General features: G+C 41.3%; 1 protein-coding gene and 1 long non-coding RNA gene across 3 annotated transcripts in view; both read left to right on the top strand.

The window, feature by feature from the left end:
* Positions 1 to 26,114, top strand: part of LOC141758653 (uncharacterized) — a 209,563-nt gene that overhangs the window by 166,027 nt on the left and 17,422 nt on the right. The window lies entirely within an intron of this gene.
* The window catches only part of reep3b (receptor accessory protein 3b), a 44,569-nt gene that overhangs the window by 1,033 nt on the left and 17,422 nt on the right, over positions 1 to 26,114 (top strand). The window contains exons 2-3 of one of the 2 annotated variants that reach the window (XM_074620259.1): positions 15,138 to 15,210; positions 23,964 to 24,040. In XM_074620259.1, coding sequence (XP_074476360.1) covers positions 15,138 to 15,210; positions 23,964 to 24,040 — 150 coding nt within the window. Of the gene's footprint in view, positions 1 to 15,084; positions 15,211 to 23,963; positions 24,041 to 26,114 lie in introns of those variants that run through there. The other variant, XM_074620258.1, reaches the window with a different exon arrangement.

The following is a 26,114-nucleotide window of genomic DNA, read 5'->3' as shown; positions in this document are numbered from 1 at the left end:
ATAATATAATAATAATATATATTTTTTGACCCCAACAATATGCCTTTGTCTCATTCTCTTTCTATCTGTCTCCCTATTTGTCTTTCTCTGCCCTGTATACGTCCAGGAACAGTAGTTTCATAACGTGGTATATAATGGAGGATAGGAATGTGGTGGAAAGTACAGAAGGGAGTGGAGCAAAAACAGCCTCTCCTTTTTTCATCCATGTGTTATATGCCTGTGGGCCCTTCTTGTCATAACCTGTCGACAATTTGTCTTCACTCCTGCCACTTCTAAATACTTTTTGCATGATGCATCTGAACAACAGAATGTACCACAGTCAAATTAACAGTGGATTCAGCACATTGATGGTTTCCAATATGTAGGTTAGTATTTGGCCAGTGACGTACTTCTGTTGGTGTGCTTCTTTACTCTAGATTAGAACATTCTGTTTGAAGTGTAACAGTGACTCAGGCTGTGTATTGGCAAGAATCTGGCGATGCGATACGTATCATGATACATGGGTTACATTGTGATATATTGCGATAGCGTAAGTAAGGCGATATATTGCGATTCAAATCGGAGTAAAAAAAAGTTTACAGTGGGATCTGCATTTGCATTTATCACAGTCCCTGTAAAGTCCAACATCATAGCACTACTTACATACAGTAGTGTATACACTGAGAGGACGCATCCCTCTGCCAATGAAATAAAGTATTTAAGTAATTACACATACGGGTACTTCGCAAAAAGTCAATGGGGTGCGGCCTGACTGGCAGATGTTACGACCCACAGATATCTGCAAATTAAATATTGTGACATTCTGATCATTTTGTGATCTTTGTTAGTGAAGTCAATTTTATTTGTACAGCCCAATATCACAAATCACAAATTTGCCTCAGGGGGCTTTACCATCTGATACAACACCCTCTGTCCTTTACAGTGCCACCCTCTCATCGGATGAGGAAAAACGTAACCAAAAAAACAACGTTTTAATGGGGAAAAAATGGAAGAAACCTCAGGTAGTGCATCAGAGGAGGGATCCCTCTTTCAGGACGGACAGATGTGCAATAGATGTCGTGTGTACAAAGTAACAATATAATGAAAATACAACATAGACAATCCAAAAACAAAACAAAAAAAGATTCATATAATGTTCATGCCATTTACCTCTAACTGAACTGAACTGGAGAAATCGGAAGTTCAGTGACGGTATGCAGTGCTGAGTCTGCTATAATTTCATTGAGGCAAGCTCAAACTTATCAGTGTACTGGCCTAGATTCTGTTCTGTGCAGCTTAGGGCTCGTATCTCTGATGAGTGTTCTTTGCCCATGTCATGTCGTGTTCATACATTTTCATTACAGTGGCTTCTCGGGGCAGTAGTTACTGCTACAGTGTAGCGGGCAAATGCTTTAAGCCTGCAGTGCGTACATAATGTTGAAATTATGTGATGAGAAATTCTTTAGGATCAATATTTTAAGAATTTTTTTCTTTCTGTTAATGTGAACACATTTGTGTAGATAACAGAAAAAAGGGCAATGTGTTTAGTGAGGGAGAACTGAAACCTATTCTAATAAGAGTTTTAATGTGTTTATTGTCTTAAGAAGAAAAGCAACCAGAAAACACGCTCAGCAGACCCTCAATACATTCAAAACATGCATCTTTCTTTTCTAGTGTTTCTGTCACCCTTTCTACCTCTACATATCTCTTTTCCAACAACCATTTAAATTGTCTAGTCGTGCAACAGTTAAAAAAAGTCAGACGCTGATTTCCAACTCAGCACTCCATGACCAACTATTTTTAGGCAGCAGCTTGCAAGGAGCGGTTCCAGAATAGTTGTATCTCTCCTATTCCCTATTCGTCCAGCTCTTTCTCTTTGTGACAGCCTCCCTTTAGTCTTGATGAAGAAATAGCTGTCTGCCCAGGGAGTAGAACAGCCATAAAAACCACTGATATTCTTCCCAAGAATGTGGAGCTCTATGGTGATAATTATCACATAGCACAGCAGTTCATATTCGGAGAAATGTAGCAGCACAATTAAAAGAAGCGCAGGAGGTAAACACCATCATGAGCTCCTCTAATGTAGTGTGATTTGATGCAGGAGCCCTGTAGCGCAGAATGGTCAGCTCTGTGGTATTATTGGAAGAGTATTGGAAGGTATTAAGTTGGAATGTGCTGCTGCAGTCTGCTTGTTCCTCTCAGCAGAGTGAAGAACAAGCCTTTCAGGATCCGTACGATGCATCTGGTGTGCTTTCATTACCTTTAACACATAATATTATAGCCTCAGGCAGTGTCTTATTTATATTCATCACTGTTTAATAATGTGCTTAATAGCCAAACAATATGCTTATAGTATATCTGAAAAATGCTGCCTTTTTAAAGGCCCTGAAAACACATTATCAATCAGTCGTTATGCCTCCGCACCACGACAGCCATGGCTGGAGGCATTATATTTTCGGGTTGTCCGTCAATCCGTCTGTCCGTACCATCTATACTATAAAGCAAGGAATATTTGTCTGTCGTTATTCGGATATCTCGAGAACTGCTCATCCGATTGACTTCACGCATGGCAGGTGTGTTGCTGGAGACCCAAGGACGTGCAGTATCGCATTTTGGTGCAATTTGGACACTTTCAATATTAATAAACTTTGAATAAACAAGCACACAACGCTCTGTGCAGCAGCAGGGACGGGGCTTCATTGCTCTGCAGACTGAGACGAGCATGTTGCCCACAGCGGGCAGACCGCGGCTCAGCACTCCGAACGGGTACGAGACCCCAACAACACTGCAAACGGCAATACCTGTAAGCAATCGTTCCGAACGGCCGCGGCTCATTTACTGCTGGTTCACTTTACAACCGAACTTTTCTTCACCTCAACACGAGCGGATAGCCAACTGGAAGCAGAATCGAACCAGAGTGTATTTTACTGCATGATTGTGAGTAAGCCGCAACCTGTGTGTGGGTGTTTTCCCCCTGTGAGTAAGACGGTATTTCCCCAGTGTCAGACTTGATACTCACTTATAACACGTCTGTAATATCATTACCACCAACAAAATACCTCTGCTAATTAAATCCATGCTCTACTTTATAACCTCAGTGGTTATGTCAGAGCAAGCAACTAATACGCCTATTTGAAAATTGCCTCCGTTAAGTGTATTTCACCAATATTTCCGACCGCGAGTAACAACGACCTGGATGTGTTTTTCAGGGGCGGGCTTAGTGATTTGGGGGCCCCAAGGGCAAACACCGTCTTGCTTTAGTTTTCACCCTCTCTAACTGGAACTGTTGGTATTGGAAGTGATGAAGAAGTATTCAAAACCTTTTTTCTGCAGTAAAACTTTTAACTATTAATAGTAAAACTACATCATAATAAATCTATAGCTGTTTGGGGCCCTTTTAGTTTGGGCCCCAGGCAGTTGCCTACCTTGCCTAACGGGAAAGTCTGCCCCTATGAACCAGAGTGTATTTTGTGTATCTGACCGTGAGTAGCCGCGCCTTGGGTGTGTAATGCAACCATGTCATGGCAGGTGTATTGCTCAAGACCCCAACGAAGCGCAGTGTTGAGTGTGAAGTTGTTTGTATGAGCGGTTCTCGAGAAAACTGCAAGCAGTAACACCACAGGCCAAGCATTCAGCCCGTTCTCAACAGGCATGTTTTCAACGGGCACTAGTTATTGTGAACGCGGTATCTCAGGAATGCCAGGAGGGGATTTCTTCAAATTTGGCACAAAAGTCCACTTGCACTCAAAGATTAACTGATTTAGAAAGGTCAAAGCTCACTGTGACCTCACAAAACACGCTTTTGGCCATAGCTCAAGAATTCATATGCTTATTATGACAATTTCACACAAATGTCTAACAGAATAAAACGATGAAATGATGACATTTTGGACAGACGTGGATGTAAATTGCAACCTGATTGGTTGGCGGAGGCATATAACCGCGAGGCGGTAAATACTAGTTTTCTATGAATGATGGGTTCCTGCATGACCACACATTTTTCTGCCAAAGTTTTGGTTCGAGTTAGAGTTGTGGGGTTGTTTGCTTATGTTGCCAGCCCTCTGTTATTCAAAACTGATCAAACCACACCCACACAGTCCTGCTGAAGCAGAGTTTTTGACTATTGAAGTCTTTCATATCTATAACCTAAGGAAGTACTTTTTTTATTACAAGGTTTAACTTGTTTAGCTTGTTGTATTTAGTCATGAGTATTATACTTATTACTGCCTCTGGGAACCAATTTTACATTGGCTTAGAAGAAACATTGCAATATACTGTATTCACATCCATCTTCATCTGACACTGATGGGAGGTTTTGACAGAGTATGGAAATTCAAAATGTTAATGTACAGTAATTCCAGTTTATTGCAACTTGAGTTTTAATTTTGTAGTTTTGGCTTTCATTTGAAAGAATAACATTGTAGCCATCAAATTAATGGAAGACATCTGTGAAGCTTTTAAAGAAGTCCGAGTCACACCTCTCCATCTAGGATCTCACTTTTTCCCTCCTCTTTTGGTCTGTTCAACACAAACGTCACTGCATATCAACAGGGCAGGCTGTTGGTTGTTGTCCATGTTTGTTTTGGTACTAAAACACAAGACAGTTGACGTTCTCTCAGGATTCTGCGGAATCGTCTGCCACCAGAACTCCAGTGGTACCAGTGGTTCAGCGTGTCGTCTAGTGTATTTACTCAGTTAAGGTTTGTTCCTTCCTGACTGTCAAAGACTATAGAATCACTGGTGGAGACAATCTTTATATGTGGTTTGTCTAGATTTTGCAGTTGTTTTTCAATTAGTCTTTAGGTTTGTTCCAAGCTTTACTGCTTCAACTTTAACCTACTGTACGTACCAGTTTTTCTGGGGATATTACATTCCAGGTGTTCTCACTCTCAGTTTTACTTCCGCTAAGTGTATTTCACCGATATTTCTGACCGCGAATAACAGCGACCTGGGTGTGTTTTTCAGGGGTGGATTTAGTGAATGTTGGTATTGGTGGTAGTAGTAGAGGAAGTACTCAAAACTTTTTTTCTGAAGTAAAACTATGAACTATTAATAGTAAAACAACACCATAATAAATCTATAGCTGTTTGGGGCCCTTTTAGTTGGGTTTCTGAAAGCGAGTAGCCACGACTTGGACTTGGATTAATACATTCCAGGTGTGCTCACTCTCAGTTTAACTTCCAAATAAAGTGCTTTAGGTAAACTGGATCAGCTGTTGGTTTGATTTCAACCGACGTCTGACTGCTTGTGTGTCTTGACCCGTTGGACTTTGTACATAGGTGTGTTGCTGTGTTTACATATCTCAGCCATTAACTAGGTGTGTGCAATGTTATCATGGCCGATACAAATGATGGTAAAAGCATTTCAAATCAGGTTTTAATAAACCAGAATTGTTTTAACATTGTGTGCCTTATATAAGTCAGTTGTATTCTAGGCTATCTTGGTATTTTTCTACTTTCAGAAATATGCAAAACTGAGCTAAAGTTTGAACTTGTTTGTGAAGTCAGTATTTTAATGTGGGAAGATTCTGAGAGCTGTGAGAGCGGTCTAATGATGTATGTTATTTATTTCCCCATGAGGAAATCCTCTGGGTATGTCTGTACACTACAGACCTGGACTGTACCCCGTCTCATTTGCTGTAGCAGCAGTTCTCTCAACAATCCTCCCTCTGTCTTTTTAGGGGGAAAGTCATGTAATCAAATTCTTATTCCTGAAGCTCAAACCAGATGGTGCAAGCTCAAATCTTGGAGATCTCTGCTTTTTTTTCTCTCTCTCTCTCTCCTCTGTTTCTCCGTCCTCTTCTCCGTCCCGTTATGTCTCCTGTTTTTATTGCTCTTGTTCTCTCTTTCTCTCTTTTCCTTTGCTCTCTCCCTTGTCATCCTGTCCCCCCCCCCACCCCCTCTTCCCTCCATCTGGTTGTTGGTGGTGTACGGTGTCAGGAAACCAGGGAAATTGACCTGGAGCCCAGAGTCAAGGTCTATCTAAAAGCAATGGGGTTATTTTCTCAGCTGCATGCAGAGAGAGGGGGAGAAGGTGTTGAAATGGGAAGAAGGGGAATGAGGAGGGAGAGAAGGGAAATGGAGAGATGGTAGTTTTGGTTTGAAGAAGGGGGCCCTGCTTTTCACTAAATTGTTTCAAGAACGTTTCAGTGCACGTTCAACTTCTTTTGTGTGAGCTTGGTCTATGGAGACACTCTCTGGCGGTCTATAGTTACTCTCAAAGATGTAAATGTACATTTAAGGCCTTTTAAAAATATACATACTAGATACAGTCATTGGTAGGGAAAGGTGGTAATTTTTTGACACCAGATGAATCCGTTAGGTATTACCAAGTAGGACCAGGAGATTCTTTTCTTAATAAATTACACCAGTGCATTTTTAAGAAGCTGCTGCTGCTGCTAGTAGGGTATAACAGTATACATATGCTGCTGCATGGTACGGCACGGCGCTACTCAACTCCACTTGCTCTTTTTAGGTTTTCCATTAGCAAAAGTTGTGGGTAATACCTGGTACCTACTGTGTATACTCGAGTTTCCACTGCATGGTACGGCTCTGCTCGACTGGACTTACTTTTGGATCTTTTGTCAGTTGTACGGCGTAGTGTACGGTGTACAATCTATTTGGAAATTGCCTCCGCTAAGTGTATTGCACCAATATTTCTGACCGCGAGTAACAGCTACCTAGGTGTGGTTTTCAGGGGCGGATTTAGTGAATGTTGGTATTGGCAGTGGTGAAGAAGTACTCAAAAGATTTTTTCGGAAGTAAAACTACGAACTATTAATAGTAAAACTACATCATAATGAATCTATAGCTGTTTGGGGGCCCCAGTAGGACTGGGCGATACGATACATATCACGATACAGGGGTTACGATTCAATATATTGCGATACTGTAAGCAAGGCGATATATTGCAATTTTTTTAACCTAATTTTAGGAAAACTGTCACAGTAAAAAGAACACCACCATATGCATACAATTGGAGTTTTAAAAAAGTTTACTTTTTCATGCAATCTGAACAGTGGGATCTGCTTTTGCCTTCATCACAGTCTCTATAACATCCAACATCACAGCACTACTTTGAGAGGGCATCTACACAGAGGGTGCATCTCTTTACAAATGAAATAAAGTATTGTCTTAGTCAATCCTTGCATGTAAACTGTTATTAATTAAAAATCGATACTGCGTTTTTGAGAATCGATACAGTATCACAAAACATAATATCACGATATTCGATATTTTCGATAATTTCTTACACCCCTAGGCCCCAGGCAGTTGCCTACTTTGCCTAATGGTAAAGTCTGTCCCTTTGAACCAGAGTGTATTTCACCGGTGTTTCTGACCGCGAGTAGCCGTGACTTGGTCTTGGTCTTATTCTATTCCATTCCTCAGTGCGCACCAGCCATTAATGCACAAGCATGATGGACTTTAAATTGCATTTTAGTTATTTATTATTTAGATAGTTTGAGATACTGTTTTTCAAGCAATTCTCCACTTCATGAAAAAACCTTCAACGCATTACTCTTGCGATAGGGTTAGAAAAAGTGGGCTAAACCTTCGCTGTCCCAGTCAACAAGCAGACAAGTGGTATTCGTGGTTCTCCTGTCCTTGATTGCCTTGCTGTCCCAGAGGAACCTCCACCCCCCATTTTCCTGCATAACAAACTATCCTACAAGTGGGACAGTGTTCAGTGACACCTGAGAGTCGAATGAAATGACAGAAGTCATTAAGCCAAGTCCTCGAGTGCAGAAATTCACGGGGCTGACATGAGCCGGTTAATGTTGTTATTGTGCAGCTTGTTTATTACGGTCTTTATTTCCTTCACGCCATGGGCCCAGCCATGTGTGAGCACGAGCTCTGGGACTACACTCTCACTGCAGTCAAAGCAAATTAGGAGCAATTGAGACACAAATACCTGCTATTATCACAGCATCGGCAATCGCCTTTCATTATCATGAACAAGAGCTACTAGCCACCACAAGGCCTTGAAATTGCAGAGCTGGACAGGAAAGACTTGTATGTAGTTGCACAACTACGACAGACAAAGCAATATAGACATTCAGAGAGCCCCCCTCCCACCCCCGTCCCCAGGCTGCTGTTCCAGTTTCTCCACTACAAACATGCATACAAACACAGCCACATACCAGTGTAAGAGAGGGCAGGGGTTCACTCAACTTTGATTTATTTTGGCCGATGGTTCAGCACTATTGTTCTCTACGTTCATGCAAATAAAGCCCAGCGAGATGGAGACATGAAGAGCGAGCATGCGAGCTTTGGCAGCCTTGCTGTTTCTATAGCAACAGCAGGAAAATAAACTGCTGTGGTTGTTGGCGGCTTGCCCGCCGCTGAAGGGGACTCTGGTCACAGATGACTATATACAGTGTGTCTGTGTGTGTGTTTGTAAGCTGCTTTCATTGTGAAATCCTCCACCTTTTTATCATTTAAACTGGAATTGAAGGAGTCCATGCTCCTATAAAGTAGCTCATTCACTCATCCCCCCCCTGTGCAGCCATGTCAGGGTCGTGGCAGACAAGTAGAGACCAGGGTATCAATGCATCTTTTACAGTTGCTCGGCATATCAACGCCCCCTCAGATTTGAAATCCAAACCATATGGTGGTCGGGCTAAAACAAGACCGTTATTAATATGCAGCGATCAGACTACATGGTATTTTTGTCTTTTAAAATAGTGACTGTGTCAGATAAGGCAGTCATAGAGTCATAGCTTGTTGCTGTGACACAACAGACTACACGTTGGGCAATCACACACACATCCATCCATTTTTTGGTGCTGGGTAACAAAAAGCTCAACAAACATAACGAAAAAAAATGCCCAAAGTTCCCAGTTCTTCTTTAATTCTGCATGGACTCAATGTATGACCACAAATGGCCATCCTCAGGTTAAGGTGAGGGTGTGAACAACCTTGTAGACTATGGAGGATGGAATCTCCCAAAATCAAAAATAAATTAATAAATAAATAAATGACTGGATAAATAAAAAAAGAAAATGCCATTAAAAGTAGCAAAAATAATATAACAAATAAATGTAGTCATTCATTAATTGATCAAATGTGACATAAATTTATATTTTTGTTTTGTTTTAATTTTTTATTTATTTACCTTTGTATTAATTCCCTTTTTTATTTACTCTTCTGTTTCATTTCCACTTTTATTTATTTATGTATTTATTTTTTATGAATTTTAAATGTATTTATTTTATTTATATATTTATTTTTACATTATTTATTTATTTATTTATTTTTGGGATTTATTTTATATTTAACCCACGAACAACACATTTTAACATCCATAATCATGTTTTTTAGGAATGAAAGTGAAGCTGGAACCAATCGTAGTCAGTGGGCAGATCAATTCAGTTCAGTTGATAAGAGCTTTATTTATCCCAATGAGGGAATTTGCATTGCAGATCATGAGAACACATACAATAAACTGGGGATAGCACATAAAACGATGGCTCTGAAGCGTTAAAGAAGCCCTAAAGCATTGGTATCAGACGGAATGAAGGACTTGGACTAATGATTATTTTTATAAGCAGGCAAAGGTCAACGATGTCCTGATGGCAGCAGGGGAATTTTACCCAATAGGTATTCAGACACACTTCTGATTTGTTGGTCAAACAACAGGCTGAAATCTCTGTGTAATCTTTTGAACAGAGTGTAACATCACTGTTCAAGCTGTTCCTGTCTTTCACCGATAAGCTGTGAAGCCAGCAAATAGAAGAAAAGGTTAAAAAAAGTTAAGATTTAAGAGTTCCTGCATGGGGTTATATTATATTATGAGGTTACATTCATGGTTCCAGATCTACGTGTGGCTTATTTTCTTTTTCCACAAGCAAAAGCCCATGGGCCGACAGTGGCAGTGCAAAGCTACACAGAATGGTACAGTGTCAGTTGCAACTTTTTGCATGCAGGTAGGCACAGAAGCCGGCTTTGGTGTGTCGGGGTCCTTTTACAGTAGCAGCAAGGGCTCCTCTCTCCTCCCGATGCCAGTTTAAATACTGGGTCAGTTTAAATCCAGCAGCTCACGTCTGCCAGTCCAGTTTGCCAGCATGACTGCCCTAAGTAAGATCATGCCTCCTCCAAGTTCTCTCTTTCTTTCCCCTCTCCCTCTCTTTTTTCATTCCATCTTGATCCCGTTCAGAATGACATCGGGTATTACCAGTTGAGAGGTGTAATTACATTTTACGCTCAGTTTTTCAGTCAGTCTTGAGAACAGTTAAGTCATTTACGGGGAGACTGAGGTAATCCAGGGACACCTAACTGTCCATGTCATCATTGTACCCAAGTGCAGTACACCTTTTACAGTGTATTTCTTTGACTACAACTGTCAGAGATGTTACTATATTTATACCATGATATCTTTCCCGTTATATCTCTGGTTGTGTTACACCCCTTGCAGGCAGTGTTGTAAATCATTGAGCAGGACTGCTTTATGGCACTGATGGACTTTATTGGATTTTTGTATTAATGTGATGAGGTACCTCCGTTTGTCAAAAACACATTGATGTACTGATATAGTGATATCACCGGCTTTAAAGGGGCAATCAGGTGATTTTTCACATCATCTTGGATTGTCCTGAATTGCAATCTACGGTGGGGGAAAAAAAGTTGTTTTTTTTTAATGATTTTGAAATAGATTTTTTTAATGCCAGAATCAATATATTTGCGTCATTTGAGTCGATACGTAGGTAGAAAGAAGTTACCGCTTTTATTGTTGTAGTCTGAGTAACGTGACGTCATATCCGTTCCATATCCATCGACCAAAACAAACCGCAGCGAGTCAAAACGAGGAAGTACAAAACAGCGGAGGGTCCGCGTGGATACGACCTGCACCCTCACATTTTAAATCCAGCGTGGTAAACACTACACATCCAGTAAAGTATGGAAACACTTTGGGTTTCACACATTGACAGGAAAAGCAGAGCTAAAGCTGCATGCTAACTCTGTCAGGAAACGTTATCGTATTGCAGTAATGTGCGTTCGAGCCGGCCGACGCTCTCATCTCTGTGGTCAAATGGGCCGACGCTACAACTGTAGAGTACCCATATATTGACATCTATGTTAAATGCATTCAAACGGCCCCGATGGAGCTGACCATGGATGTATAAAGAGAACAGAGCTGACGAGAGAGCTGGAGACGACCTTGGAGAAGTTAGAGGACGTATACACGTGTGACTACGTCCGGTTTTCAAAATAAGGTGTTAACAAAGGGAACTGTATCTACAAAATACATCTATGGAAATAAGATTGATTGGATTATATTCACCAGAAGTATAAAACATTACATGTCTCTTATAAATTAAAAAGAAAATACCACTAATTTGTGAGGGAAATGTCTTTTATTCTTTGATTTTTGGGTTGCTGAAAAAATTTATAAATAATTCCTGACAATGACTGATATATTTTTCTTCAGGACATGTCTGACTACATACATGCTGAAAAAGTCCCTAGAAGTGTATGATTCAACTTTTTCCCACGGTCTAGTGTTTAAAAAGTTAATACCTAAAAATACTTAAGCAATACTTAAAAATCACAATACATATCGAATCGGCACCCAAGTATCGTGATAGCATCCAATCGGTAGATAGTTGGATCATCCCAGCCCTACAATCTACAACACATTTTAGTGCGAAATTATAGACGCACGCCATCTAAAAATAACGTGTGAGTTGTTTTGTAAACATCTCTATAACCCGATTAAACTTGAAACCTGCGAAAAGCTCTTGGAATTCTACCAATTAGTAGCAGCAGTGATGGTCGCAGTCGCTGTGTATTCCTGCTGAACAGATCCAGCATGCATCCCAGGCAGATCTGCAGAGAACACACTGTGCTGCAGACATGGCAAGACCAGTGTGTGGGGGGAGGAGAGAGAGGGGAGCAGAAGAATGTTAGAGAGAGGGATTGGAGGGAAGGAGTGCCCTGCTATAAACTCATCTACTCGTTTTTTTCTCTTTCTCTCTCTCTCACACACACACACACACACACACACACACACACACACACACAGTTCTGTCAGGGAGAAATATATGGTGTGCAGCTTAGAACAGAGAGGGTGGACAAACTGCCCTTGTTACTTGTGTCTGTGAGCGAGGGTGTGGATTTTCATTCTTTTGTTGGAGCTTTGTGTGTGTGTGTGTGTGTGTGTGTGTGTGTGTGTGTGTGTATAGAAAGAGAGCTGTGTATTTCAGTAGATGATGTACAGTAGATACAAAGACCTATAATCTCACTCTCACTGTAAGAGGTCATCCTTTATCCATAATTGTGGCGTTTATCTCACCCATTCAGGTGAAGACTACAATAATAATACATCTGTAACACCTCTGCATACGGACGTCCATATTATTTGTTCAAAAGAGACCAATTATTTTTTAGAATTGGCTTCACTGCTTTTGGTTCAGTTTCACAGCAAAGACTGCAGATTTGCTGGTTGCTGTTTTTCAGAGAAAAGCTCTGTATCAAACAGCAGACAGACCCAGTTAGAGACTAGCTGGTGAACATAGTGGAGCATTTAGCAGCTAAAGAGATGGATATTTTTCCCTCAGGAGGTGGTTGAGACCAAACACTGAGCTAAAAGAGAGAGAATATTGGACTCATCATGTGGACACAAACACCACTCCTAGTGAATGATAATGTTGCTTCGTAACTGATGGATGTGTAGATATGAGTGTCCTGCAGTATTGTTATACTACATGGTACAATAATTTGTCAACTACTTTAAAGTCAAAACTGCTCCAACAAATGAAAATCTGCTCAAAGATAGTAGGTCAACCCCTTGAGAAACTCTATGAATCAGCCTATCATAATAACATCGTAAGGCTGGCTAACAACATCGTCTCTAACCCCAATCATGTTTTGAACAGTGAATATCAACTGTTACCATCGAATCGGAGATACAGGGTTCCACGATTTAATAAGGTTAGACTGAAGCACTCTTTTTTTGCATCAGTCAATCCTTAAACTAAATATGGAGCCTAATCCCAGATCAAATGTGCGTTAAAGGGCCCTGAATATTGTCTTCTGTGATTGTAATGTTTAAATGTTTGTATCCTTGTTTATTGTCTTTGTCCTTTCTGTGATGTTGCAAACGGAGCTGCTGTTATGCAAAACAAATTTCAGACCTGTCTGACAATAAAGTATAAAGTAAAGTATACTAGGAAGCAGCTTGCTAACACTTAATCACATGGTTGTCCATAGCTAATCACGATTAATCGCAAATTAATCGCACATTTTTATCTGTTCATAATGCACCTTAAAGGGAGATTTGTCAAGTATTTAATACTCTTAGCAACATGGGAGTGGGCAATTATGCTGCTTTATGGAAACGTATGTATATGTTTATTATTGGAAATCAATTAACAACACAAAACCCTCACAGGTACTGCGTTTAGCATGAAAAACAGGCAACAGCAGCTGTCAGTGTATCAGTGTGCTGACTTGACTATGACTTGCCCCAAACTGCATGTGATTATCATAAAGTGTGGCATGTCTGTAAAGGGGAGACTCGTGGGTACCCATAGAAACTAGTATGACATGGTTGGTACCGATGGATTCCTTAGGTTTTTTAGTTTCATATGATGCTAGTATCTTCACTCTGAGCTTGCTACAACCTCTGAAAGATCGATCACGTTAATGCATTAAAGAAATGGGTGTTGTTAAAACCAATTTGCGTTAGCGTGTTATTATCGCGTTAACTTTGACAGCCCTAGTGTAAATATAAAAGTGTATAAAATCATATCTAGATTTATTCCCGATATGAGACACTTGAAATGACAAGTGTAAATGGGGCCTCAGTGTATATTGGGTGCAACAATAAACAAACATATTATTATAGAACAAGTGAATGCAACCTGAGGCAGTGTTGTGATGTTTTCAATTAAATAAATGCCCTCTAAGCTATTTCACTGATTGGTTTAACATAAACTGTTTGAGTCTTACTGTTCTAAGCTCTCAATGTCTCATAGCTCTTTTGTATAATCTACTGATACCCAGAAAATAATGCATTATAATGTTTCCATTTAGTTTCCCCATACATGAAAGAGTGGCTGTGCAGTTAGCAGGGCTGGGAAGACAAAACCACCTAGAAACAGCAGTGCAGTGCAAAAAAACACCTCATCCTAAAGAGGCTGAAATTCAAACAATGTATATTTGTACATAGCAAACACTGTGTGTATCGAAAGTGCAAAAGAAGATTGCAGTATGTTGAGGTAGTGTTGAAACCTGCACTGGACCAGACATGGAACCAAACCCCACATTACCCCTAAACCACTGCCGCTGCACAAGATTACAGGGGGAAACATTGAGTCATTGTCTTGTGTTCCAGTGGTTTTGCAGACTCTGGGTCAGATCCCAACACCCGCTCATAGCAGGATATAAATAAGTTCCCCAGATTGTTCTGCAGGAACAGATGATGGCTTTTAACTGGAAAATCACAATTTTTTGCATCCAAGCCTCCGTACACTTTGGATTACGCTCTACTGCCATTTTGGTTTGAGGGTAAAATCCCCTTCACGAGTGTGTGGGGAAACCAGACAGTCAAGGCGGCCAACTGCAGGCTTTAAACTGTAAACAGAGCAATTTCATTTATCGATGTTTCTCTAACCATGTGAAAACCCACCAGCACAAATTCCTATCCGTCACATATAGGCCTGTATTCAAAAGGTCTGCGCATTAGTATATCCTAAGCATCTTTAATTTATTTTACTTTACTCTATTTGACTCTAAATGGGACCATAATTTACTAAATGAACATCATGCTGTATTGAAGAAGACTTGAAACTAGCGATTGAGACCATAAACTCATGTTTACAATGTTTACTGAGGTAATAAATCAAGTGAGAAGTAGGATCATTTTCTCATAGACTTCGATACAATCAGATTTCTTTTTTTGGAACCAGAGGAGTCGCCCCCTGCTGGCTATTAGAGAGAATGCAGGTTTAAGGCACTTCAGCTTTGGCTTCATTTCTCAGACCCGGAGGTAGCCCACTGTGACGCATCAACGTGAGAACACTCTACAGCGTTCAGGCAGGGATGTCCGTGTTGTCACAGTGTTGAGAACATTAGGGAAATGTTAGGGTAATTGGGGTTATTTAACATTGTGATAATAGAAATGATATGCTTCATGTTGTGTGTTCTCTTTCTCTGCAGGCTGTTTTTCGGGACTCTGTATCCTGCCTACTACTCTTACAAAGCCGTCAAGACAAAAAATGTCAAGGAATATGTAAGTACATGAGCATCCCTCGGCATGTATGTACATGGATTGATTTTAATGTGATTCTACTACACACACACGCACGCACGTACACCCATAAACTTACATGTGTATGCAAAGGGTTTGAGGGTTTTTTGGTAACCAGCCAAAGTTACCAGCTACTCTGAATATTCACTGCCCTGAAGCCTGTTGTTGCATTCACCATATTCATTAGTAAAATATAGGGCTGTCAAAGTTAATGCGATAATAACGCGTTCACGCAAATTTGTTTTAATGCCACGGATATCTTTAACGCATTAACGCAACTTGCGATTTTTAGGTTGTAGCGGGCTCAGTTGTTTTAAAGCTAGAATGAAGATACTGGCATCATATGAAACTAGAAAAAACCTGAGGAATTCATCAGTACCATGTCACACCAGGTTGTCGAGAAGAAATAAACGTGTGCTAAATTTTGGTGAGGAAAAACTGGCATGGCGACGAAGGGTCCCTTGACCTCTGACCTCAAGATATGTGAATGAAAATGGGTTCTATGGGTACCCACGAGTCTCTCCTGAGATTTTACAGCTCAGTTTTTAGCACATTTGAACTGAGCAGCAGAGGGACCGCCTTAATTCCTCTATCTCCGTTTAATGGAATTATTTTACTGCCAAGTTTTGAACTCCCAGCTGGAAGCCCGTCATGACAGTCATTTTGATGGAACATGAAACTCCCGATGACAGCATTCAGTTTAGGGAAAGAGACATCTCTGTTTGTAGACATTGGTTGTACTCTCCAAAATCATTGACAGCAGAATGTGACTTGCGCCCATTTGAATTCTGGTATTGATTGGAACCTTTACATGCACGTAGACGTAAGTGCTTGGAGGTGTTTTCTCGGTGGAGTCGGCTGATGTAAGTAATGTCAGTGAGAGTGAAATCCCAGTCCACTGAGTTAGTAACACATTCACACACAGCTTCAACACACCAACTCTAAGATTCAGACGCAGTACACTGTGATTCTGCTTTCAGCCTCCTCCTCTTTGTTTTTCCTCACAGTCTGCTTCTGTTGCTTGATCTCTGCTGTTACCGATCCTCAGGTCCACTTCTTTGTTGCATCAAGCTGGTTTGGTATAGGTAAATCACCTAACAATTTCTCCGAACAACTCTGGAAATGGAGATCTGTAGGTACCTCAAGTCCAGTTTGAATGCTTCTAACATGCTAAAACACCACATGGCCATTTGTGCTCTATTGAGTGTGCAACTGTGGAACGTTATCACTCCACCAATATTTCTCTTTTCACTCAATGCTTGTAAGGTAACCAGTAACATTACCGATGCTACAAGGTAGCACGGGCAATATTGATAAAATGAATATCGCGCACAGTCGAGGTTTGTGGGAGGGGGTGCTGTAAAGCTCACGGCCGGATCCGTGAGCCTCATTCAACCTGGGCCTTTCCAAGCCGACCTAGAGCCACATCATCACGGAGGAAATTCGCCCGGCAAGTCCCAGTCAGAGCTGGGGAGAGGTACCACGAGGAGATCCTCCCATACCGAGCAGCGGGCCCTGACCACTTGAGTTTAATCCCCCGGGCAGACCGTGCGGACCCCACCCGTTGAGAAGTGCAAAAGTATATATGATTCATTATGAAACTGTGGCAGGTCTACCTAGACTGTAGGTAATTAATGTGAAAACACTGGATTAGTCCTTGAAAATGAGAACCATGCAGGTTTTCCTTCTGTATCAAGCAGTAAAAAAAAGCTATAGAAGCAAAGAGATGAAACTCTGGTGCGTTTTTCACAACAGCTGCTAGGTGGCGCTGCAGTAGCGCTGCTGCCATTTTGGACTGAAAACGCCAACGAGTCTGTGGCCATGGATGTATAAAGAGACGTCTGTAAATCAGAGGATCATTTTTTTTTTAGGTAAATCAACTTCCCAGTATGAAATACTTAAATATCCCTCATTTAAACCATTATGTCCATAAAAGTTGTAAAAGGAACTAACAGCTGAATCCAGAGTTATTTTCCTCGGCATAATGAACGTGCATCAGACCCACGGGACTGCACCGCCCTGCACGCTCATATGACATATTCGGTTCTGCCAGCTTCCTGCTAGCTGTATGCGGCTGTAATAATGGATATATTGGCTGTAATTCATCATTTTTATTATCTTATAATACACCCATGGGCTGTATGCTGTAAGCCTGTACCGTGGTGGCTGTATTAACGTCTCTGTTCCCAAATAACCAACTATTGGCCAGTAGCTAGTAGTGCTAGTAGCAAGATTTAATGGAGTTGTAGGCTATTTACTAACACGCAGGGCAAAAGCACAGGACACAACCTCTTCTACATCCATGGTTCTGTGGTCTGTTGGATTCCATTTTTGATCCCTGACATGAAAAAGTTTGAGATTGCTCTCAAAATCTGTGTGCTGGATTTTTCTAACTTCCATTTATGTCCATCGCTCACTTTATCCGTCTAAGTAAGTAAGTAAATAGTTATAATAATATGCATATTTATAATATTTGTATGTCCAACACAGGCGATTTCAGTAGAGACATTAAATATGACAACAGAATAGAAATCATTTAGTTTTACTTTTGTACAGCACTTTGTAGGCGGACGTTTTACTGGTCGCTTTCTGTCCAAAATAGCGGAAGCGTAGCTCTGCTGCTGGGTGCTGATGTTGCAATTGAAGGAACAATTGGCTTTCAACGATATACGTTCTTTGCCTCAAACCCCCAGTCCGCCAGCAGAGTTGTTCCATCAAAGTCATCGATGAATCTTGTTGTTGTCGTCGTCAGTCGCAGAGTCTAAAGCCCGTGGAAACAATTGGAAGTTGGCAAGGAGAGGAAGATTACTGAGGATTTAGTTCCTCCAGCTCAAAGTGTACGATTTTTACTTCTAACTCGACCCAACCTTTTTATCTCTGGATGGAAGCAAGACCTCAGCTGCACACTTAGCACTCGGTGCCCCCTTCAGAAAATGTCAAGAGGAGCGCTGAGTCACTGAATGAAGACTGGATCTCACTAGAGGACGGAGCTAGGAGCAGCATCTACTGCTGTTTGCAAATACGCCTCCAGCCTTTCACGATCATCTAACCAAAACAAATTCACAAGATTGAATTTAGTTTTTCATTAAGCACGCCCTGAAGCACATATGGCGAAGGATGTCATGTATATATGTTGGAACAGAGCAGCTATTCTGCAGCTCAAACAGGCCTGTGGCTGCTTTTATGTGACTGGAGCTGCAGCACGCCCTGCCAGAGGTTACTCCAGTTCATGACGGAGTTGGCTCCAAACATTCATTTCAAAGGCCCAGCCCTCTTCTTCATGTTTTATTACTTATTATTATTATTATTATTACAGCGTGTATTCCTGTGCGTACATGTTGACAGACATGTCTCCTAGTCAGTGTCTTGTTGAACACTCTCACCTGTAGTAAAAGTAAAACCAGTACAACCAATCTCTTCTCCCTCCTTCCATAGATCCATTCTTCCTTCACGCATTCATTGCCGTCCGCTATCCCTCGCTACATCTCTGATACCTATCCACCGTTGACACGGGGAATGATAAAGTGTTGAATGAGGGCAGTTAAAGCCTTTGACCCCTAGGCTACACTGTCTGACTCCACTCTGTTTAAGACAAATGGGGCTCTATGCTGAGCGGTCTGGATCGCAGCGTGACTTGAGCAGGCTTATCTGATGGCCCGTGTTGTTACCGCTTAAACCACAGAAAGCGGCAAGATCTGATTGTGGTTACAGTGTATTTATTTATTTATTTATTTTGTGTGTCAATTTAGACAAGCCCTCTTATTTTTCAAGGACATTCTGCTTCCGGACTGACTAAGATGAAGTGTCAGCTTTAATGCCGACATTAATGAACACAGAAATTATTAGATTATTTTGATTTATGATACATTTACTGTTGAGGCAGATCAGTTTTCTCAGTCGTGAAACAATATTTTGCTAGGGCTGTCAAAGTTAACGCGATAATAACACGTTAACGTCACCAATTTCTTTAACGCGATATTTAATTAACCTCTTAAAAATGAGACAGGCCGCCAATCTTTCGGAGGTTGTAGCGGGCGCAGTTTTAAAGCTAGAGTGACTGGCATCAATTGAAACTAGAGAACCTAAGGAATCCATCGGTACCAACCATGTTATACTAGCTTGTCGTGAAGGAGGCTAAATAACGCACCAAACTTACGCTACTTTTTGGCGAGGAAAAACTATTATGGCCATTTTCAAAGGGGTCCCTTTGACCTCTGACCTCAAGATATGTGTATTTTTTTATTCTAAATGCAGTACCTGTGAGGGTTTCTGGACAATATTTGTCATTGTTTTGCATTGTTAATTGATGTCCAATAATAAATATATACGTATGTTTGCATAAAGCAGCATATTTGTCCACTCCCATGTTGATAAGAGTATTAAATACTTGACAAATCTCCCTTTTAAGATACATTTTGAACAGGTATAAAATGTGCGATTAATTTACAATTAATCACAATTAACTATGGACAATCATGCGATTAATCGTGATTAAATATTTTAATCAATTGACAACCCTATATATTTCATATAAATGTTAACCTTTAAGCTAAAGGAAACTTAAACTAGAGACCATTTTGCGATGGGATAGCATCAACCATGACGCCATATCTTCAGCATCCTTGGTCGGACCACACCCATCTTCAAACTCGACCTTCACTTTGATCTCAAGTACATGCCTGTAAAGTTTCCTGACTTCATCTTGCAAGGTTTTAACTCTATCGCGGTGACAATATCTGTCCACAGACAGACAGACACACACATATAAACACCTGGCAAAGTACTCAAAACCTCCTCTGTGGTAGTTCCTGCTACAATAGGTGTCTCCACGACCACATTTGCCTTGATGACTCACAGACTCACAATTTGAAAACAATACCAGCCACACACTGTAGCCGCTGGTAATCCCCCCCCCAACCCCTTTCTATTTTTTTCAATCAATCGCTGTAAAGCAACTCTCAACGAGACTCCAAACGTCCTACATATGTTTTAAATTAAAAGTCTACCAGGAAAGGGAGGGGTTATGCTGGGAGGGTTTTAATGTAAAACAGCAGCGGTGGGTATAACACGACTCTTTTTTGACTCTCACTACTGATCGAGTAATGCTGTGTAAATACTAAATTGATCAGGTTGTCATGGAGGAAGTGTTGAGATTGTATTAACTGGGGAACAGCATTCTTCAGTATTCATTTAGACCCTCCTTTTCATCTATTTGCGTGTGCATGCAGATGGTTTAATAACTTAATAACAATTATACTTTCTGCATTGTGCATGGCCACAAGTGTCTGCATGATGTAAACGCTGTCATCTGCCTATATCCACGCCGACAAACATGTTTGAACACGTGTGTGTGTGTATGCAGACACCCAAATGTTGCATAAACAGAAATGTAATATGGTGTCTGTTGTCCAGGTCTATTTTGGAGTATATCCAGCCCTTACTCATGCCTTAGGTAGACGATTAGGGCAACAAGACGCGCTCAGAACCGAGCATCTGTCTGTCTGTCTGTCTGTGAAATTGTGGCTAAATTGTTCCACTAATAGTCAGTGGTCATGTCTATAATGTTAAATCCAGCGCTACATGTCCATCAGGTCCGGTGAGGACACTAGGGGACGCGCTGCTCCACTCAACTGGCCATTCAAGCGGTGACGTACCCTATCGTGGAATGCACCTGATTGGTCCCTCAAACAGGAAACAACACGGCGGCCTGCTCGTAAACTTTCTGTTATTTCGTCGAAACAATCCACCAAAATCGACTTCTGAATCTCCTTTCATTTTAGAACAAGATCGCCTAGTTTGACAGCTTAGTCCAAGTTTCGTGAGCCGGACGCGTCGCGCTGCACAGGCTCAGGCTCATAAATTGAGATTTTTCAACTTTATGCAAATACAGACCCTCTCCAAGTCGCCACAACACAATGCACTGGGCGACTGCTTCTCCTGCTTTCCATAGGAAATGACAGGAAAGCGTTGAGACACCCTCCGTCACCGGATCTGGTGGAAATGGAACCGCTGACCTACCCCTCTGAAAAACGTAAACAAAAGACTGTTCCCGCCTTTTCATTTTTGAAAGAGCAACAGCCAATGAGGAAACTCCAACACCTCAGCTGACCAATCGTGTAACTTCATCACTCAGTCAGTGACGGACTTCTGCGTTCGTAGAGCTGACCCTCTGCAGTCCCGCCAAAAAGTCTACTAGTTCCCAATTGCCACTGGAGAATAATGTCTTTGAAAGTAAAGACATGCTAACACAAAGAGTTGACGGGTAATTTGATACATTATTTTTGACATACATACACCACCATGGGTTTCCTTGTTATTTGAGATCTTGACTGGCTGCCTTAATTGTTTTAATGCACTCTTTCTACTTCCATTTACGTTGCATCCATTAGGAAACTCTTTTGTAGACGTGATCAATCGCTCAACAAAACAAGCAATTTGAATATGTCAGCTTAGGTCTTGGGAAATTGCGATGGGTAGTAGAGACCAAACTATTAAACTAAAAAATATTCTGCTGATAAATCAATAATGAGCCATTTTTGCATTTAAATTGACACTTTGGTTCCATTTTAAAAGAAAAACTAATATTAACAATATTTACTCGTTTTGAATATATTAAAGTTATTTCGCTGAATGAAACTTGTCTACCTTCATGCTCTGTCTACCAGGTTTAACATTACCAGTGGGCCCAGTGGCTGTAAAGAGCTGATGTCAGGTGTTTTTTCTTTTTTTTCCCTTTCTCTTTTAATGGAAGGCAGTTATTCACAGACGGGGCCAGTAAATGTCTGCTATTGCCTCAGGAAGGCAAAATGGCTGCTGTATATTTCACTGAGGTCACGTCTTAATGTCCTCCCTACTGATGAGATGAAGGAGGGAGGGACAGAGGGAACAAAAGTGCTGTAAGAGACCGAGAGAAAGAAGGCGGTATGGAGTGGAAGATGAAAGGGAGAGGTAGAAGAGAGACGGAAGCAGTGGAGGCAGAAGTGGATTGAAACATATAAATTAGATGTCCTCTCCATCTCACCGGCTCTGTGTCACTCTCTCTCCTCTTTACATTTATCATTCCATGAGCCTCTTTGTGTATGTGTGTGTATGTGTGTTGGGGGGGAGTTCACTATGAGGTCACCAATTAACCAGTCCAGCAGTAATAGGAGTCAGACTGCAGGCGTGTGTGTGTGTGTGTGTGTGTGAGAGACAGGTGAATGTGTGTGTCTGTGTTTAGTGTCTCTCTGTTGTTCTCCCTCTTTCAAACACAGACTTTACTCCCTCACTCATCCACACAAACACACACACACACACACACATACACACACTGACATTTCATTAGCTAGTGTCAGTGTGTGTTCAGTCATGCGGCAGCGGCCGGGTCTGGCTAATACCACAGCCTGCCATGTGACCGTCTGCCCGCCTGCCACCGTCTACCGCTGGCTTTGATATGGAAATCCAGCCAGAAGAGCCTGGAAAGCCCTTAAAGAGGGACGGACGGAGGGAGACGAGAGGGCAGGGAGGACAGAAGAAACTAGCATGAAGGCAGAGAGAGAAAGAGAAAAATCTCTCTAAAGCTCTGTTTCACAACGACTGGCCGGAGAGGGAAAGAGGTTGAGGATAAAAGGAGAACGAAAAGAGAAGAATACCATATAAACCTCCAATTCTGCAACTCTTAACACATTTTCTTTTCATTCTATCAGGGCTCTCAACTAACCTTTTTCACCACCCTCCCAGAAAACAACATAAGCCATCCCGAAATGAGTGTGGACCGTCCCGAATTTAAAATCGTTGTTGTTGTCATTAGTTAATCATTTAAAATTGACCTTTTAAAATATATAGAACATCAAAAGCGATTTTATTTTTTCTCATCAATTTAGAATTTATCCAAAACATTGTTTATATTCTAAAAAGTCATTTTATTGGTTTATTTATAATTTGCATGTTTGTTTTGATTTTGATGTTGAACAATGCAGCTAAGTTAAATAAAAAATATATTTTTCTAGGAGTAAAAATGCCCGAAAAAGCTAGAACCAGCCGTGCTAGCTGGAGCAAAAAGTTGGACAAGTTGGACAAGTTGGACAAGTTGGACAAGTTGGACAAGTTGGACAAGTTGGACAAGTTGGACAAGTTGCACTTGTTAAGCAGTCTACACATGATCAATCGCTCTGCGCTGGCTGTGCCATTGTTTTCCTATGCGGAGAGCGCCACCCTTGGGGTGGTGCATCGCCCGAAATCCCCACCAAGTGCTGCGCTCAAAGTTCAAATTATTTAAACTTTGACCTCTTTGCCGCTGACCTTTCAAAGCGCAAACAATGAGAACACCTGCAACTGTTGCTGTTGTTGAGAAACAGTGAATGGCGTTCCTTGCGCTCTTTCTGAGGAGATATTTAAGTAGAAATAACCCAATACCAAGTAGTATGAAAACTTCTCCAGTCAAACCATACTTGCATTTGATCCTTTTTGTACCCAGATCTAGAATAAAAAGACTAAAATGAAGAACAATTCAAACACTTCTATATTACACTGTATGAACACTGAACAAACACCTTCTCAAAAGGCAACAGGTATAAACCTGAAAAGCATCTCTTATGCTGCCAGCAGCGTACGGCTAAAGGTTCCCAGGCGGAAACTTGGCCGCTTATTGTTCCATATAAAGCAGGTGGTGATTTCCTCAAGAGTGGCGCTCTATTGTTAAGTGTTCTTTCTCTCTCTGTGTGTGTGTGTGTGTGTGTGTGTGTGTGTCTGTGTAGGTGCGATGGATGATGTACTGGATTGTCTTTGCCCTCTACACCGTGGTGGAGACCATCACCGACCTAACACTGGCATGGTGAGTTACACATTATGGTCGTATCTCAGATAACACCTACGTAAGAAATATGCACTCAACAATCTCTTACTTAATCATTATCATCTAACACACATTGTTTCAACTGTTCTCTCATATGTACTCTGTGATGTGGTGATGGGATGATTCTATCACCAGTGGAAATTCCCTTGCTGATATTAATTATGTTGCAGTATGGAATTCTTTTGTTATAATGTAATTAGAAAGGCTTTGCAGTAATGCGTGACAGATGAAAGAATATGTGGGAACACAAATAGGAGCTTAATAAAGTTAAAAGTTAAAGTTAAACACTTAAACTCTGTGAGTATTTGGTGTGAGGTTTTTTTTCTTGTGTATCCACTGTAATTTACAAACCGTGATGTTTCAGATGTACAACTGGACTGGACTGTTGTAGCTGTCTTTGGTCACCCAGAGCTACGATAGTACATCCTATCTGTACAGAGACCGGACAAAACTCTGTGTATAAACCTCAGACTGTCCATGGTAGAAACCACAACGTCGCTGCCGTATTTATGTCTAGATGACGTTATGTTGATGGAGCAACTGCATAGCCTGGCACTGATCGATAGGAACTCCATTCAGAAAACAAGCAATTTAAAAGTTGTTTGCTTGTCGTCCTGCTGACAGGCCTGACAAAGCATGAATTCAGACTTTTTACAAATCGGCATTATTATGTAGTTAATTCGCCATCCTTTTGATCTGTTTATTGCAATTAAATCACAGCACAATGCGTTTATTTTGGGTTTATACCACAGTAGTGACATGTGGCTTGCTAGATACAGTGAATACAGCTCGCCGCCGGATGATGTTATGAACCCAGACACGGCGGCGTTTGGTTTTCCGAAGTATCTGGGACTTCTGCAGCACCAGTGGTTATTTCTTCCATGGTTGATGGCGGAAATGGAGGAAAGAAAAGTTGTTGGTATCCGTGAAGACAAGCTCCTTCTCCTCTCCCGCACGTCTAGCATGAATGAACACAAATAATACTGGCGGTCAAACTCACGTGAGTGAAGTGAGGCGAAAATTCGCCTCGCTCTTGGTCTGAACACAGCATAAGCCATTTATTGTGAATTGAACCTCAAAGAACACATGTACTCAAAGATTTAAAAGGTGCAATGTGGGGGAAGTTGAGATGTCCTGAGTGGGATTGACAGTCTGTTCTGTATTCCACTCAACATTGTGTCCACACGTGTGGATGCACTCTAAGCCCCAATCACGGAAGATAGCGCTGTGGGAAACACCATTTGAAAGTGAAACACACTTTTATGCAAGAGTGGCACAAGCAAATCAAATGGCCCGGAGCGCCGTCCAACTACTTCAGCATTTTCTTTGTTTGCTCATTGTGATCCTTTTTTTTTTTTAATAATCTGCACCTCCGGAGCGGTGCCCAAATCAAGAACACCACAAAGCAGAAGGATGATAGCCATGGCAACGGCTACATCTTTAGTAACATTGGTTCCTGTTGTAGAAAAGGACTAATACTCCACTAGAGTTAAAGCTGCAGTGGGTAGACTTGGAGCAAATATTATTCAAAAAAAGTTATTTTTCTAAAACGGTCACTTTATCCTGACAGTAGTACAAGAGACAGGTAATCTGAAAAAAATCATGTGCCTCTGTGTCCTCTGGTGCTCCTAACGGCATCTGCAAGATTTCACAGACCGGAGGAAAACAACCAACCAGAGCTGATCTGGAGTCTGCCGTCCAGCTGCCGTCTCTGAGCAGCTGCCAATCACTCGCGAACCAAGCGGTCAAACTAGGCAGCGCTGATCAAACATGAATCAACATTCTGTTACTGTAATGCCTATTTCTCCCCTCGAATGTTTTCAGAAACATCTTGTAGTGTACTGTTTAGCTGTAAAATGAGAAAGTTTGGGACCCGTCAGCCATGCTGAGATCTCTTGAGGGAATATCAAGCACCGCCCACCAACAAGAGCACAGCCAATAGGAACGCTTTCTCTCTTTGAAATGACCTGTGATTGGTCAAAGTCTCCCATCAGATTTTTTAAAGCCTGAAAACAGAGCCATGAGGAGGTGCAGAAGTCTAGTTTTCTCTCCG

Source organism: Sebastes fasciatus, chromosome 20 (assembly GCF_043250625.1).
Source record: "Sebastes fasciatus isolate fSebFas1 chromosome 20, fSebFas1.pri, whole genome shotgun sequence".
In the NCBI taxonomy this organism is placed as follows: domain Eukaryota; kingdom Metazoa; phylum Chordata; class Actinopteri; order Perciformes; family Sebastidae; genus Sebastes; species Sebastes fasciatus.
This window is presented reverse-complemented; position numbering and strand designations above follow the sequence as displayed.